The sequence below is a fragment of the Schistocerca cancellata genome, chromosome 1 (genome assembly GCF_023864275.1).
Source record: "Schistocerca cancellata isolate TAMUIC-IGC-003103 chromosome 1, iqSchCanc2.1, whole genome shotgun sequence".
NCBI lineage: Eukaryota > Metazoa > Arthropoda > Insecta > Orthoptera > Acrididae > Schistocerca > Schistocerca cancellata.
In genome coordinates, this window is record NC_064626.1 from 942,153,620 (window position 1) to 942,172,717 (window position 19,098).

General features: G+C 39.3%; 1 protein-coding gene across 3 annotated transcripts in view; it reads left to right on the plus strand.

Annotated features, from left to right (window-relative positions):
* The window catches only part of LOC126088105 (solute carrier family 12 member 8), a 189,238-nt gene extending 172,487 nt beyond the window's left edge, over positions 1–16,751 (plus strand). For all 3 annotated transcript variants that reach the window (XM_049906204.1, XM_049906212.1, XM_049906221.1), the window contains exons 11-13: positions 470–625; positions 9,190–9,368; positions 15,544–16,751. In XM_049906204.1, the coding sequence (XP_049762161.1) occupies positions 470–625; positions 9,190–9,368; positions 15,544–15,712 (504 nt within the window). In that variant the 3' untranslated portion in view covers positions 15,713–16,751. The remainder of the gene's footprint in view (positions 1–469; positions 626–9,189; positions 9,369–15,543) is intronic.
* Positions 16,752–19,098: the final 2,347 nt, after the last annotated feature.

Genomic DNA, 19,098 nt, shown 5'->3' on the forward strand with positions numbered 1-19,098 from the left:
CAAATCCTCACACGTGTAAAAAGGACTGGGGGGGGGGGGGGGGGGGGGGACTCCAGAGGGCTCCTAAATTTATTCACAAATTTCTGCTTTTTTATTCACTCTATATCAAAAAATGAACTGAAATTTAGTTTTCAGGGGTCATAAGTCACCTGAAAAATATTCAGTACTCTATGCAATGCAGATTTCTGTATATTAGGTTTTGGCCGCTCCTGTAAAAAGTTGAAAAGTGGAGTTGTCCATCTTACAATGATCTCATCAATTAAGTATTTTGAGTACTTCCATTTTGCGGCATGAATGGTTTGGACGGAAATAGGTACATTTTAAATATATAATTCATGTAAACATTCTGTGGGGTATCATTGTTAGCTACATGGCATCAGAATCTGTGATGTCTGTTGGTATACAACTATTGCTTTTATTTCTTATAAAAATCTGAATTTGTATTTATTTAAAAAAATTTCTCTTTCAGATTTTACAACGTTCTTCAAGTCTGGTGTCATCTCCAGAAGAACAGACTACATCTCAAGCAGGAAATCATCAACCAGCTGTCCAGAATGCACACATTCATTCAAAACTGAAAAACTGGTACTCACCATTCTGCAACAGGTGGCTGTCACTTGGAGGTGTTAGTATTCCCAAACTTAATGCTGTTAATGTGACAGATGATAGTTAATTCAGAGGAGGTTATGTTTCAGTACAGCAAAGAAAGGCCTTTTATCAATATTAACATAAAGTCATTACATTACCTTCCATGTTTCAACAAAAAGGTTCGCACAATTATAGCTTTCGGCCATTAAGGCCTTTGTCAGCAGTAGACACACATACACACACGCACACACACACACACACACTCATGCATACGCAACTTGCACACTCATCTGCAGTCTGAGCTGAAACTACATTGCGGGCAGCAGCACCAGTGCATGATGGGAGTGCCAACTGGGTGGGGGTAAGGAGGAGACTGAGGCGGGGAGGGGGAGGGATAGTATGGTGGGAGTGGCAGACAGTGAAGTGTTGCAGGTGAGGGAACAGGTTCAGATTCATTGACAACATCTTTGCTATCTGGATTGAAGGTGAGGACACCTTATTCACATTTGTCCAGAACCTCAACAACTTCTCCCCCATTTGCTTCATCTGGTCCTACTCAACCCAACAAGCCACCTTCCTAGATGTTGACCTTCACCTCAGAGATGGCTGCATTAGTACCTCCGTCCATGTCAAACCTACTAACCACCAGCAATACCTTCACTTCTGACAGCTACCACCCATTCCATACCAAGAAGTCCCTTCCATACAGCTTAGCCACCCGTGGTCGTCACATCTGCAGTGACGAGCAGTCCCTCTCAAAATATACCGAGGGTCTCACTGAAGCCTTCACTGACCGTAATTATCCTCCCATCCTTGCACAAAAACAAATCTCCCATGCCTTATCTTTCCAGTCTCCCACCACCTCCTTAAGTCTCACAGTCCAGCCAGAGAGGGGCATTCCCCTCGTAACTCAGTACCATCCGGGACTGGAGCAACTCAATTACAGTCTACGACAGGGTTTCAATTACCTCTTGTTGTGCCCTGAAATGAGAAATGTCCTGCCCACTATCCTTTCCACCCCTCCTACCATGGTATTCCGCCGTCCACCGAACCTACACAATATACTCGTCCATCCTTACACAACCCCTGCTCCCAATCCCTTACCTCATGGCTCATACCCCTGTAATAGACCTAGATGCAAGACCTGTCCCATACATCCTCCTACCACCACCTACTCCAGTCCAGTCACTAACATCACCTATCCCATCAAAGGCAGGGCTATCTGTGAAACCAGTCATGTGATTTACAAGCTAAGCTGCAACCACTCTGCTGCATTCTATGTAGGCATGACAACCAAGAAGCTGTCTGTCTGCATGAACGGCCACCGACAAACTGTGGCCAAAAAACAAGTGGACCGCCCTGTTGGTGAACATGCTGCAAAACATGATATCCCTCATCTCCATGACTGCTTCACAGCCTGTGCCATATGGATCCTTCCCACCAACACCAGCTTTTCTGAATTGCACAGGTAGGAACTTTCCCTGCAATACATCATATGTTCCTGTTACACTCCTGGCCTCAACCTTCGTTAGTCACTGTCCTCACCTATCCAGCCCCCTCCCTGTTCCCATTCCAGCACTGCACAGCCGTCATTTCACCACTAAACCCAGACTTTCTCTCCTGCTCTCCGTCTAAACTGCAACACTTCACTGTCCACCACTCCCAACATACTATCCTTCCCCCTCCCTGCCCCAGCCTCCTCCTTACCCCCACCCAGTGCCACACCCATCATGCACTGGTGCTGCTGCTCGCAGTGTGGTTTCAGTTCTCTGCGGCAGACGTGTGTGCAAGTTGTGTGTGTGTGTGTGTGTGTGTGTGTGTGTGTGTGTGTGTACTGCTGACAAAGGCCTTAATGGCTGAAATCTATAACTGTGTGAATCTTTTTGTTTTGCCTATCACGATTCAGCATCTTCGCTATATGGTGAGTGGCGATTTTCCTTCTCTGGTATTGTTTCATTCCATCATGGAATTTCCATTGTTTGATTTTAACCGTCCATGTTTCCTACACATGACTGACAACATTGTGCCACCTGTCAAGTTGCAATGTGTGTGTGTGTGTGTGTGTGTGTGTGTGTGTGTGTGTGTGTGTGTGTGTTTAGAGAGAGGGAGAGAGAGAGAGAGAGAAACCAACATCACAACATGTCATTATACCATGGGTTTAAAGTAATGTGCTGCTAATGACTAATTACCCTTCCAGTAAGCAGCCAAGAAAATAAAGTTAATCTGTTTTGCCTAATATAATGCTAGAAGGATGGCAGTGTTTACTTGTAATATCAATAATTTTGATATAATTATCACATAAACAAATTTGTGACTATTAATGGGTCTTCTGTAATTTAACTTAATGATACAAGTACTGTTAAGCCTCAGTATGTGTGCTTTCATTATCTGCGTTTTTGCTTACAAATGAGTCAGTTTATTCATAATTTGAATTTGTTGCTCTTGTGTAAGCTATGTTTGTAGTTAAAATTATTGGATATAAGGTCTTTCTGTTGTGCAAAAAACACTGTTTTGCATGACAAGCAGACCTTATATCCAAAGATTCATGTTTTAATGTATAACGTAGTATCACAATCACATCATTAGCTGTCATTAAGCAAAGGCAATAACATTGTACATTTACACATTTTGCACTCCCATATCACTGCAGTAAACCTGTAACAGTGAATGTGTGAGGTGTTTTGGTTTTTAAGTAACAGAGAATAAAATGTGAGTGGGTCTGCAGGAGATGAAGATGCAGATATGAAAATTATGTTTATTAGAAAAGAGGTCAAAAGTTTTGTATCACTATGAGAAAGGTTACCATATTGTTCATATTCAGTGCATTGTGGGTCTTGATGAATCCACAGTGAGAACTAAATGTGAACTGTGAAAATTTAAACAATGGCTTAATCTTCAATGGAACTTTGATAATGAATGTAAGGATGGAAAAGATGTTAAATCATTTGTTTCAGCTTGGCAGTAACTACCGTATGCCTGTTCTGCAGTTATATCTAGAGCTAAAGCTGAGTGTATTTGCAGGTCTCACTAGAGAAGAGACTCTTCTTTATCTGTTTGAATTGGTTCAGTTGTAAAACTGATTGAGCACACAATTATGACAAATGAAATCTCAGCATATAAGATTGAGGCAAATTATGACAGACAAATATAATCCACTAAGACTGACTTGTAATCTTTATGAAATGAGTATGCTGTAGGAATGAATAAGTGGCCATAAATTCATTTGTATCTAATAATAGACTGTTTCTGGTTTTAAGACTGTGAAGGATTGATGTGCCCAAGGCAGGGAGAGGGACTGGGACTGGGGTGGGTGGCTAGTGGTTTAGAGGAAAAGAGCCAGTTTGTCAGCTAGGAATGTGGGAGGGAGGTGCAGAAAGTATATGGACTGGCACATTTTTAGCAGTCAGTGGGAAGCGTAATGCGCTGAATGGGACATGGGGACATGAAATGGGAGAGGATGATAGGAGAGAGGAAGAGAAACTGTAGGGTGGAAGGTGTGCTGGTAGTGGATTACCTGAGATTGCAACCAGGACAATTATGGGAGCAGGGGTTGTCTCCATCTCCCTCCCCACCCCAATAACATCCTGCACATCCATATTCTACATGCTCCCCAAAATCCACAAATCCAACAATCCTGGATGCCCCAATGTAGCTGGCTACTGTGCTCCCACTGAAAGAATTTCTGCTCTTGTTGACAAACCATTTGCCCGAAACCTAGCCTCCCACATCGAAGGTACTAATCATTTCCATCACTGACTTTCTACCATTCCCACTCCTTTACCTCTGGATTCCTACTCATCACTGTTGATGGCACCTTCCTTTACAGCTACGTCCCTCATGCCTGAGGTTTACAAACAAATATCTGTCACAACTACTGGCACCCGCAAGGCACACTCCTATGCCAACCTGTTTATGGACCATCTAGAGGAAACATTCTTAGCCTCCCAAAACTCCAATCTTTAGTCTGGTTCAGGTTCGCTGATAATATCTTCATGATGTGGACTCAGGGCCAAGACACCCTACCCTAATTCCTTCACAGCCTCAACACCTTCTCTCCCATCTGCTTCACACTTTCCTCCTCTACCCAGTGCACAATATTCTTCTACCCTGCCCTCCACCTAGCTAATGGCTCCATCCACACCTCTGTCCACGTTAAACACACTAACCACCAACAGTATCTGTATTTCAACAGCTGACATCCTTCCACACCAAAAAACACCTCCCATATAGCCTAGCCCTAGCCACCCGTGGATGATGTATCTCTATAGTGACGAGAACTCACTTGCCTGTTATAGTGAAGACCTCACAAAGGCCTTCACAGACAGGCAATACCCCCCAAATCTAGTTCCAAATGGATTTCCAGTACCATATGCTCACACACTTCCAATCCTTCCATCACCCAAGAGTCAGCCTCAAGGGGGTGCCTTGTCACCCAGTATCACTTTGGACTGGAACAACTGAATCATATCCTCTGTCAGGACTGTATGTCTTGTCTTGCTCTGAAATGAGGGACATCATATCAAGATCCTTCCTAGCCCTCCCAAAATGGTTTTCTGTCACCCACCAAACCTTCATACCATTCTAGTTCATCCCTATTCCACTCTGACTCCCAACCTCTTGCTACAGGGCTCATATCCCTGTGGCAGACCAAGGTGCTGGACTGCGCAATTCACCCAACCAGCACCTCGTACTCCAACCTTGTCACAGGCTTATCTTATCCCATCAGAGGCTGCACCACCTGTGGAAGAAGCCTTGTCATATACCAACTCTGCTGCAAACACTGCCCAGCCTTTTATGTTGGTATAACTACCAATCAGCTGCCCATCAAGATTAATGGCCACTGCTAATCTGTTGTCAAGAACAAAGTTGACCACCTGGTGGTACAACATGCAGCTGAGCAAACTATGCTCTATTTCAATGGCTGCTTCACAACCTGAGCCATCAGGGTGTTTTCCTCCACCAACAACTTCTGTGAACTACACAAATTACAGATAAACCGTAATCGCGAAGTGTAATAAAAAGTGATAGAATTAAAATTACTTTTAGACCTTACTCCATGCATAATGAGAATCGGGAGAAGAGAGAGGTGAGTTAACAATATTGAATGTGGAAGAAGCAGAGGCTCCTGTAAGCATGTTTTCCTTTTTGGGTTTTCTTCAAAATATTGTTTGTTTATTCAGGACAGTACTACTACATGGTTGAAATTTTAATAATTACTCAAGTATATCTTTTTGAGATATTAGATTCTTTGCCAAAAGACTGAGAAACTTGTGTATGGAGACAGTTCAGGGCTATTCATAAGTATCTCTAGGGTTTTAAAAGACAGCATTCTGAAAACTACAAGACATACAGAAGAGTATCAGTTGAAAGAGCATCTCTCCAGATTTGTAACTTGCATTACAGATTCTCTGTTTGGGCACTGTTTGTAATGTGACAAACATAGTCCTGCATGCACACACCGACACAAATTGCCCAGTAAGGTGTGACAGTAGTCCACTTCGAAAATCTGTTTGTTGGGCTACCTATATGCAGGCACAAATGAAATCAATGTGATAGTATGTTCTGACATGCCTGTCCCTTACTTAGTGCTACTATGTCATGACAAGTATTACAAATCCAAACTTGATGGGGGAGGGGGGGGGGGGGGGGGGCAGGGGGTTGCTCTGTCCACTATATGTGTCATTTTTCTATATGTCTTGTGTTTTTCATGCAGTCTTCTTTGGAAACCCCAGAGGTGCTTTTTAATAACCCACTAACCCAGTATTTATTACTGTGTAAAAGTATTCATGTTAGCATTCTGTTATTCTTCAGCTGCATGCTGAACTGAATATTAAAGAAGCAAACTACTTTGAGCCATTTTCTTCTTATGGTTTGCTCAGCAATTAAATTTCTTGACCATCTTTCATCTATTTATCGTACTACTTGTCAACCCTACCTTCAGTTCAGTTTCATAATGATCAGTACAACATCCTTAACTCCTGCAGCCCCCTGCCCCCCTGTTTTTTTATCCTATCCATAATCATTGTTCTGAAATTCTTCTCTGTTTTACAACAGTTTGCACTTGTAAGGTTCGTATTTCACTGCTGTAGAGTAATACTGATTGGACAGCACGTATACACCAGATATAGACCTCTGTTTCTGGATAGATGCCCCCCCAATTTCCGATTAATCCCCCAAATGGCTGCAAGGCCCTTTTTTCTCTTGTTTCATTCTTTCAGTGTCCATTACTCTCTTGTTTTCAATTGCTATAAGCATGTAAATTCAGCAACTGATCCAGTAATGTGATTATCAGTCTTTAATTTCCCTGTGGGATACTTACTATAAACCATTCTGATCTTTAAATTCACCATTTTTGAGTTTTTTGTGCAGCTGAAGTAAACAAATCAGTGCAACCTGCCAATTTTTATTGGTTTTCACAATCTATCTACATTATATTTTAGTGTATAATAGAGGGAAACATTCCACGTGGGAAAAATATATCTAAAAACAAAGATGATGTGACTTACCAAACGAAAGCACTGGCAGTTCGATAGACACACAAACATACACACAAAATTCAAGCTTTCGCAACCAACGGTTGCTTCGTCAGGAAAGAGGGAAGGAGAGGAAAAGATGAAAGGATGTGGGTTTTAAGGGAGAGGGTAAGGAGTCATTCCAATCCCGGGAGCGGAAAGACTTACCTTAGGGGGAAAAGGGGACAGGTATACACTCGCACACACACCCATATCCAACCGCACATACACAGACACAAGCAGACATTGTGTCTGTGTATGTGCGGTTGGATATGGGTGTGTGTGCGAGTGTATACCTGTCCTTTTCACCCTAAGGTAAGTCTTTCCGCTCCCGGGATTGGAATGACTCCTTACCCTCTCCCTTAAAACCCACATCCTTTCGTCTTTTCCTCTCCTTCCCTCTTTCCTGACGAAGCAACTGTTGGTTGCGAAAGCTTGAATTTTGTTTATATTTTAGTGTATTAGAAGAACCTCTCCTAAGGCAACAGAGATGTGATTGGCCATTTTCACAGATTCATTTTCTCCTGAACTTCCACTCTGTTGATGTAATCTGATTGAGGTTGTTTTTTGCACTGCATATATTTTGTCTAAGTTATCTGTAGGTACTATTCCTTGTTCCTTGTCACACAAGTTCCATCTGAGCAGTGTCAAGAGCTTTATGGAAACCACAAACACAGCTTGTTTCTTCCACATCATTTATGCTTGACAGCTTGCAAGTGTATCATACTATATACACTTCTCAAAGATCTTGTCGTGTGCCCATAAATCAGGCGCTGATAACCTCGTTGTTGTGCGCCCTAAAACACTAATAATCATAATCATAATCATCGTGTGCCCATAAATGATGTGCCAACCCCCAATTCTCTCTCTCTCTCTCTCTCTCTCTCTCTCTCTCTCTCTCTCTGTGTGTGTGTGTGTGTGTGTGTGTGTGTGTGTGTGTGTGTGTGTGTGTGTGTGTGTGCGCGTGCGTGCGTGCGTGCATATGTGTTGAAAGTATGTTGTAAAAATCTTGTATACCACTGATTGAAGGCCAATATAAAAAAAGTTTTTCAGTTGCATGCCACTTCGGTGAATTGTGTGCTCTTAATCATCCCCAGTAATCCTAACAGGGAAAGGAGATCCACTGTTTAATGCGGAATTCAAATCATGTTCCTGGAAAATATTCAAATCATTGAGAAGTGAAGGCTAGGTAAAATGCAGATGAAAAATTCTGTGGTCTGACTGGGATTCAATCCCGCAACATTGCAGTTTTTTAGAGATTTGCTTTAAGACTAGACTGCCATGCTTAGTGGAAGCCAGTGGTCCACTTATGTATATAAATTATCTCATTCCTCCTCCTTGTTCTTTTAGCAATAGTATTATTGCTCCAAATATTGGCTACATAGTCCTGTAGAGATCTTCTTTCAGTATTTTCTGTTTTATCACATATCCCATTGTTTTTGTGATGCCCCTAGTTTTCCTCTTCTTCCCAGGGATTTTTGTCTTTTTCTGTGTGTTGAATGCCTTTATATACCACTTCCTGGTTTCGGTTAATGCCAGAAAAAAAAAAAAAAAAAACATTGCTCACGTCATGTGAAACCTATGAGTGTAAAAGCTCCTTTTTTTCAAACTGTTGATCGCTTTCCTGGTAACATTCATGTCACACTAAGCATTTCTCTCAACCCCCCCCCCCCCCTTTTTCAGTCCTCCCTCCCCTCCAGTTAAGAAAAAATGCTTGTGTTAGCTGTTAGTGTCTATAGTATTTTTCCAACAGTGTAATTTACCCATTAAATATGAAATTCCCTGATACTAACAGTTATTACATTCTCTAGAGGCATGTACTTGAGTGCTTATTTTATGTGGTTATTCCTCATTATACTCAAATTTTCTGAATTGGTGAATCTGGATATATCCTTTAAAATTTTTGCTTTTTCTAAAAAAAAAAATTGTGTATATTTTAGTTGTATTTTGTATTATACTAAGTTTCTACGTTTAAAACTAACCAATCCATTTCAGTTCATTTTTTGATTATTCAATGTATATGTCACTGAATTATTGAATATTTTTCCGAAGTTATTAATATTGAACTCCATTCTTCTCCATTTCACAGGTTGCTGTAAAAATTTTGATTATGTTTCTTGTGCATTGGGGATATGCCCTAGCAAATATCATTGCTGTTTTCCTTGTGTGGTTCTATATTGGGCATGCAAATCCAGCTGTTAAACCTGGAATATCTTCAGAATTTAAATTCTTCCGTTGGCTGAAGAATGTCCTCCTCAGATGCATGGGGTAAGTAGAAGTCCAACTATTAATATATTTATTGAAGTACTAAATCGAACAATGGAAAGTCCAGAATGGAATAAAAACAATATTATGGAAAGTATAGATTGATATTCACCATGTAGAGGAGACATTGAGTTACAGACAGGCACAATGAAAAGACTGCTATACATTGGCCAAAAGGCTTCTGAAGTATTTGTGCTAGCAGAATAGAAATGTGGAAAACACAAGTCCGAAAACAATTTATTTGACCCACCAAAATGAAACAATAATACAATCCCCAAAAGAACAACAGACTGGATCCCAACTGTGGATCAACACAAATATAAAAAAACAAATAATAATAATAGAAAAGATCCTACTCTGCATGGGGAGTGATAACAAAAACAATTCTACAATGTAAAGAGGTTTGTCGATTATACCTAGTCCATCTACAAGAGATTGGCCAGCTAGAAGAGGCATCTGGCTGTGGCTGCCCGGCTGGCAGCTCTGTACACTTCCAATCGGTGCGTTGAACTACTTTTTCCAGCAGTGCGCCGCCTTATAAAGCCCATTTGGTGGACCCATCTGCCGAAACTATTTACAATCGCGTGTCTGGTATATCAAAGTAGTTCCTGTGCTAGCTGCGACCTCTGGTGAAGCTGTTCTACAAGCTCTGCAAATGGGTAGCGGTCCCTGGCAGCCGCCGGTGGAGACCTGGTGTTGTGTAGTGTTGTGTTGTGGCCGCAGGTAAATATTTGTTAACAACACAGACGATGTAGGTTTTCCTGGCGAATATACGCCCTGTGGTGCAGGCATCATGTGTTGGTTGGACAAGAAGTCTGATGCCGATGCAGTAGGAACTACGCTGTATGAAGTGGGCGGCCACAGCAGACTTCCCTCACCCCACCCCATGTTGCAAAGTAATATGAAATGGAATGAGCATATCAGGTTGATACAGCTCGACTTTGTTTTATTGGGAGAATTTAGGAAAATGTGGCATATAGAATGCTAGTGCAGCCCATTCTGGAGTGTTTGGGATACTGACCAGGTCAGATTAAAGGAAGGCATCAAAGAAATTCAGAGGTATGCTGCTAGATTTGTTACCGTTTAAGTCCGATCAGTACACAAGTATTATGGAGGAGCTTCATGAAATCAAATGGGAATCCATGGAGGGAAGACAATGCACTTTTTGTGAGGCCCTAGTGCAGAAATTTAGAGAACCAGCATCTGAGGCGGACTTTACTTAAGGACCATGACGATAAAATAAGAGAAATTAGGGCTTGTGCAGAGGCATATAGATAGTCATTTTTCCTGCGCTCTGTTTGTGAGTGGAATGAAATGTCGTGTAGTGGTACAGAGTACCTTTCACCGTGCAGTGTTTGATGGATTGTAGGTATGTATGTAGATATGAAACTTATTGGCAGATTAAAACTGTGTGCTGGATTGATACTCAACTTGAGACCTTTGCCTTACAAAGGCAAGTGCTTTACCAGTTGTGCTACCAAAGCAAAACTCACGATCCATGCTCACAGCTTTATTTCCATCAGTCCTCATCTCTTACCTTTCAAACCTCTCAGAAGTTCTCCTGTGAAACTGCAGGACTAGCATTCCTGGAAAATTGATTCTGGAAAAATCCTCTGGGTTGTGGCTAAGCCATGTCTTTGCTGTATCCTTTCTTCCAGGAGTACTAGTCTCACAAGTTTTCCAAGAGAACTTGTTTGATGCTTTGGATGTAGGAGATGAGGTATTGGCAGAAGTAAAACTGTGAGGATGGACCATGAGTCATGCTTGGGTAACTTAGCAAGTAAAGCACTTGCCTACGAAAGGCAAAGGTCCTGATTTCAAGTTCTGGTCCAGGACATGGTTTTAATCTGCCAAGAAGTTTGATATCAATGCACACTTCACTGCATAATGAAAAATTCATTCTGGATGTAATCAGTTGTAGATATAAAAAAACAAAACTGCATAGAATTAAGAAAAAGTACAGTCAAGCCCTTTTACACTTGAGGAAATAAACAAACAAACAATGATGCAATAAAGCATTCAGTCAAGTAGGTAAGACATCTTAGAGACTAATAAGTAAACATCGTAAAACCACCAACAAGGTGCAAAGTGAACCTGTCAGTAATAGATGAAGGCCACATAGTCAAAGATCCAAATGTGATATGTAATTTGGTCAATAAGCACTTATCTCTCCTTTTTCCCAACTGGCCCCAGTTATAGATTTACAGGACTGATATACTAAATAATATTATATACAATATAGGGCTCAAATTTGTAGAGGTGACTCAACAAGAAATATTTAATGCAATGCAAAAACTAAATAACACTCTTCTGGCTGGGATGCTACGTCGAGTGTAGTGTTAAAGAAATGTGCCAATGAAATCACTGAGTCCCTTACCTAACTTATTAATTATAGTATTAGTGAAAATATATATCTATGTGCCTTACAAATAAGTATTATTTAGCCAATACGTAAGAAGAGAAGTAAGGAAGAAGTTTAAAAATTGTAGACCAAATTCTCTTACCTTCAGTAAAATATTTGTAACAGTTGTCCCACACTCCAAAACATTTTTCTCAAGACACAAAATGCTTACTGAATCACAACATGGATCTAGGAAAGACTAAGCGGAGCCACTGCTGTGATCAGTTTGTTCCACAAAGTGTATGGTAATATAAGACTGTGTTTGCACACTGCAAGCATACAATATCAACAATGCATTAGCGAAACTTCTAGTGAGCTGGAAACATCATACCAAACCTACGTATGAAATTTATAATTATGTTTCAGCTTTCAAATCCACAAATGAAACAATGATATGAAGAATTCCTCAAAGCTCGACTCTTGACCTTTTCCTTTTTCTAGCATACATTACTGACTTTTACACCCCTTTAACTCACACATTTTAAATTGTACTGATAACACCTCAGTTTTATTCTGTGGCAAAGACTGTGAGGAAGTGGAATTTTCTGCAACTAATGAGGTATTAGAATTAAGTACATATTCCCATGCTCAAGGACTAAAAGCCAACATAAGTAAATCTCAGCTGCTAATACTTACAACTGGCAGCTTGCAGCACTCAGGCATAAATACCATGTGGGATAATTACAGCAGAAGTAAACAGCTGTAAATTCCTGTGTGTTATCTGGACTCAAACCTGCAGTGCCTTGACTCAAACTTGCAGTGAATTAACCATATTAATGCAATCTGTACTAAAGTCAGGAATGATGTGTATCTTCTTAGCCAGTTGTCCAAAACAGTGCTCACCCACACCCTAAAACTGTATGTTATGGGACAGTCTAACCCTATTTTAGACACTGCATCAAGATGTGAGACTGTGCTGTAGATATGCATCTTAACAGAGTACTGCTGCTACAAAAAAGAGGTTTATGGTTACACGTGCACTGGGCTATAAAGATTCTTTCTGTGCAGTTTTCATACAACACAGTCCCTTCATCATTTACTCTCTGTACCTCTATAAATTAATCATTTTTTTGTCTTCTAGAGAACTGAAGTATATGCATGACCATGACACCCCCAAGTCCAAAGGCAACTACTTCAGACAAAGAACTGAATTAAAAATGATAGACCAGAGCCCATACATTAATGGGGTGAGATGGTATAATAAGCTGATACAGCCCCTGAAAACAAGTAATAAAGAACAGTTCAAATCAAAACTAAGATTTTTATTGATATGTGTCTATATTGATGTAACAAATGTTAGAGCAGTCATTTAGCACCCACTGATGCAACATAATTTATATGCAAGTTAGACATAAGCTATTTTAAGATTTTTTTTTTAATCAACATATTTTATAAAATGTAGAATTTATAGTTTGTGTACTAATATGTGTACAGATTGTAATATAATCTGACAAGTATTATTTATTTTTTATAATTGCTCCTATAATACTAAGACCTGTATGTATTTGATGTTTGCAAAAGCCACCATATTGATGACTCCATGCAAAAAAAATATATATAAATCGATAAATAAATTGTGTTGCTCAAGCAAGCTGATTTCTTGACTGAAGGTACATGATATTGCACATGATCCTTCACAGCTGAGGAAACAGTATGTCTGTCGTCTCGGTCGCTACTTCTGTGTGGTCATGATATCCTGCATAGCATTGAATATGTCCATTGAAGGCATTGTTTCCATATTCACATGAGGTATCAAATTCCAAGCAATATGAGCAGCTGTATCACGGAATGATAAATAGCAGTCATGATAAGCCATTATTGTGCCATTCTTGAATTTCGACTCATGCTCCTAGATGTTTCTTGTTCTTACGCGAGCCATAACATGATCTTACAAGCAAACAATGTTGTAATTTAATTTCTGAATGAGAAACCTGTTCTGTAATGTTCTTGATATCCAGCCTGCAGTAGATGTTACTCCTACTTTATAATTATTTGCTTGTGTAAACTTCATGCCAGTGTGACATTTGTTCCTTCCGTCCTCCTTGATGAATCCCCATTAAAAAAAAAAAAAAAATTTGAGTGGTGTCAGGACTGGGAATGTGGGGGCCATGCAATTGGAACATCACAGCCAATCCATTGACTTGGAAAGCAGTCACTGAGAAAATCCCAGATGTCAGCTAGGTAGTGGGGTGGTGCACCATCTTGCATGAAGTAAACATTTTGTTCTTTGTCATTCTCATCAGTCTGTGGTACCAAAAATTGTAACATATCAGGTACACTATCCTGTTGACGGTTATCTCGCAGAAAAAATACTGGCCGTAACCCTTTGTTCTTGCCAGTGCACAAAAAATGTTCAGTTTAGGGCTATCACAAACATGTTTTATGTGGATTTTCACTGTCCCAGATCCTTCAGTTATGTGCATTAACCTTGCCACTGAAGTGAAAAATTGACTAGTCAGAAAATATGATTTTGTCCAAGAACTGTTCATCCTCATGCAATCGATTTAACATATCCGCACAGAAGTTCTTGTGAGCAATTTTATCAGTGTCTTTTATTATGATCGTCAATCTGTACAGTTTCAAATGCAAACGGTTTCTCAACACATGCCAAACAGTAATATGTGAGATTTGCAGCTCGCGAGATGCACGCTGGGTTGATTTAATAGGGCTGTTGACAAAGTGTTGTCAGATGTGCTTGGACATGAGTTCCCATGTCTTACCGAGCACCCTGTTTCTACAAAACATTTATACCACTCATAAATTATAGGCATACTAGGAGGATCTTTAGCATACTTAGTACGGAAATTACGCTGAACTGTTGTCGCCGACTTCAGTTCTTCAAACCAAAACACACAGCTAGCACGCTTGGGTCCATTGAAGGCAGCCATCTTTAACGCAACTGCCACTAGTGCTCTTTATGGTTCGATTTGGCTCTAGAGAACTATGCGATACGAAACTTGATGTATTTCCCTACAAATTGACACTACAATCACGTTTGTGGGTACTACGAATAAATTTATATGAATTTTCGAAGTTATTAAGTCTTTTTGAAACACACTGTATTGTAAGCACTCAGACCAGTCAGTACAAATTTACCCTATCTTCACTAAAACAAAGTCAGTTTACTTCCTTGAACACTGCTAGTGCCTATGCCGCTCCATGCCTCGAGACTCTCCCCTCTTTTCCTCGTTCCACCTAAGATGGATTGATTTGGAGTCCATGTACTAACTGACCGAATGCATATTATACATGACCAAATATAATGAGTGAGTGATCTTGTTGCATTAGTCTGCTCTTCCGGTTTTTCCAGATGTGCAAGGGCACTTTGTTGAGATTGATGATGATGATTAAAAGCTTAATAAATAGATCACATGTAAAACAGATTCATATTAGCAAGAACATGACAAGCTTGTTGCTAGGTTGTGTGTGTCCTGATAATACAGGCTTTATTTATTATTATTATTATTATTATTATATTTAATCCAGTAAAATTCCTTCCTCTCCTTTGTATGTTACAGTTTTACACATTTGAAGATGGGGTTTTTAACATCCCAATACATGTCATAGATAGAATAAATCATTAGTACAACTGAAGTGAATCTCTTTAAATTAATTAATCATGCCTTTCAGTTCTGGGGGTCCCCAACACCAAATCTATGCATTTTAGAATAACTTTAAAAATATACATTTTATTGTAGTTTTGTAATATATCAGGTAAGAGAGGTTAATTCAGTAGAAACATATCATTTATTTCATTTTGCTTTTATCCCTCAACAGAAGAAGAGTGCAAGAATATGAGCAGATTATTGTTACACCTGTACACCCAGGAATGGAGACACTCTCATCACAAATTAATGAAGATAATGAAGATTTTGCCAATAGGAGAAGGTATCATCAGACATCAACTGTGCAAGGGCGCTTTGTTGAGATTGATGATGATGATTAAAAGCTTAATAAATAGATCACTTGTAAAACAGATTCATATTAGCAAGAACATGACAAGCTTGTTGCTAGGTTGTGTGTGTTCTGATAATAACAGGCTTTATTTATTATTATTATTATTATTATTATATTTAATCCAGTAAAATCCATGCTGTAAAGATGGGATAGGAAGACGCGCTCCTCAGAAAATGTCGGACATTAGGGGAATTAGTGTTTCTAGGAAAGATTATGCTAAGAGAAGGCCAAAATGTACAGGCGGCTGTATGGCAACAATCCCAGCAAAATTATCCTTAGTTTGGCTTCATGTTTCTGGCATGTAAATAATAATCTTCATTAACAGCAAGAGTTAAAGGTTCCCTTTTAAATTAATAACAGGAAGGCTGATACACTTGTTTTAGGTTTGAATTTACCTGGTTCTTTGAATACTGTTTCTCATAATTGCAGAATAATCACCTGAATACACAAAAAACAAATATCAGTTTTGTCACCTGCAAGTAGCGCTTCTAAACTCCGACTTAAAATGCATCACTTGGTTCGGGCTAATATTTTAATGTTTACTTCACCCACTGTTATTTGCCAGTGTGAATGTTCACAATGTTTTATTGTAAAGCCTTTATTCACAAAGTAGCAGATTTTATAATATACATTTGTCACTTTCGGGTATGATATTCTGAACAAATTTGAGACATACTTCTTATAACAATAAGATTGGTTGTAAATATAACACACTAGACGTGTCCTAAATAATTGATGAAAACTAACCACAACAAGTACAATTTCTATTACAACTAAGATTGTAATTCAAACAAAACAAGGGTTAGTATCACTGTGATTTTTTAATGAGAATTTTTAATTACTGTGCCATAAAACTATAAACAGGTTGTACTGTTTTGTTTGATAATCTAAATATCTTATGGCATGTCGTGCAGGAAAACTTATTTTTTTAGTATACTAACACATTTTATGGGTGTTGGTTCAAGTATGATTTTTAAAAGTATATGCTCATAGAGTGTATGTCTAGCATTTATGCCATATGATCACACATTATTGCATAATTAAGTCTCATATTCTGTACTTTTTGTAATCATATCTTTATTGAAGAAGCATGTAGGAATGGTTCTTGGCTCACTTGCTTCAGGAACAGTCATTTTCCTATTGCTTCCAATTTATTCAGCTTTATTATATTACGGAGATGATAATATTGTTTTACTCTCTAATGTCTGTGATATACAATTTGCAGTTTACTTACCACATTATATTTAAGTGCACCTACTAGTTTGCAGAGATGTGCATTTTTATTAAACTGTACTGTAATTTATTTTGCTTGGTTCTAATTTATTTTGCAAATTATGTTAAATCTTGTCTCATCATGTGCATCTCTGTGTTATTTATAAATGATTGATAAATTTCAGGTAAATTGCATGCTGCCAGTATTATAACTGTTTAGTTTTTACGCCTACTGTACAAATCTTGAAAGAGTTGTGATTAATTTAATTGTGATATCTTAGTGTATGTAAGTGTAGTTGTATACATAGTAACATAACATGGCAATATTAATATTTTCTGTATTACTTCATATTTATGTACATACAGTATTCTCAGGTTTGAGAAACATTAACACTGCAATGTAGTTAAGGATATGACATGCAACATAGTAAAAGATTCACATGTAATTTTTGAAGATATACTGTGAGGCAGCTATTGAACAATTACTGAAATCAGAAAGTTATTTTACTAGCATATGATTAGTAATCATTCCTTGCATCATATGTATGACCTTACTGTGGCCTATAGTAAGACGATCACAAACATTTGTGTAAATGTTGGTGAACATTGTATGTGAACAATTTCTATTCAGACCAAATCATTATAATTCATCAGCATAGTCAGAAAAACAATAGTAATTTTATTGGTGTATGGTTGTCAGTTGTTGCTTACTATGAGTTGAATGGCTATGCAAAAATAAGTTACCACCCACTGCATCATTATATGTAAAAATATTATTAATGAAAAAATATAGCAGGTCATTTTTGTACCCCATAGCGAGTTTTCTTTTGTGTGTTACACCTACAGCATCTTCATTTATTTATTTTTTTCCCTTGCAGTAAGATGTGCATTATCATTTTTACTAAATTTTCTTCTGTTATCATTTGTATTAAATTTGACAGACTGCCTGTTGAGAACTGTTTTTGTTACATAATGGTTTCTGCAGTTGTGTATGCTGTATGACTTTAAAAGATTGAAAATGCAGATGTTCTAGTGAAGATTCTACGTCCTGCCGCTAAAACAGGTGTCAGCACTTTTGAAAAAGTACTAAACCAGTGGTGCATACTCAGTTAGTCAAAATTTCAAAACTTCTTATTGTCAGTGTTCGTCCAATAATTTTCTTTTAACAATGTGTGGCACCCACATCCTTCATTAATTTCCAGTACTACTACGTGAAAGTAACTGTATGTATTTTCAGTTTTGAACAGAAAATGTTGTAATTTATTCCACTGTAGGTTCAGACATTATTGTGGTTATCGGTGGATGTACATCCAGTCAGCACCATGCTTTTGTGTGTGTGTGTGTGTGTGTGTGTGTGTGTGTGTGTGTGAGAGAGAGAGAGAGAGAGAGAGAGAGAGAGAGAGAGAGAGAGAGCGCGAGCGAGCATACACCCTCTTTTATGTCAATGACTCAGTGTGTCTGCTGTTCAGTGTGTGGTCTCCTTTACTTGTATGTATTGCATTGTTTATTGACCGGGGACCTAGAAACGATGGAGAGGCTCTGTCCTCGCCGCAGCCGCAGTGGTCCACAACCCCACGATGACTACTGCAGTCCACTTCATCCCTCCGCCGCCTCACACCGAACCCAGGGTTATTGTGCAGTTCGGCCCCCGGTGGACGCCCACAGGGGACGTCTCACACCAGACGAGTGTAACCCCTATGTTTGCGTGGTAGAGTAATGGTGGTGTATGCGTATGTGGAGAACTTGTTTGCGTAGCAATCAGCGACATAGTGTAACTGAAGCGAATAAGGGGAAGCAGACTGCATTCGCTGAGACAGATGGAAAACTGCCTAAAAACCATCCACAGACTGACCGGTTCATCGGACCTCGACACAAATCCGCCGGGTGGATTCGTGCCGGGGACCAGGCGCTCCTTCCCGCCTGGAAATCCGTATGTTAGACCACACGGCCAATCGGGTGGGCGGTCTCCTATACTTACTCATATATTTACATTTTACCAGAACTTATCTACTATATCTTTGCTCATTTTCTTCATTTGGCTCTATTTACCCTTTTAACAAATAATTGTTTCTCTTAAGAAGCAGCATTTTCCAAATGGTGAACAGAGTGCTTCTCTGAGTTAAGATGTTTCACAACATTATTTTTTTTTCTTTTCCCACCCCA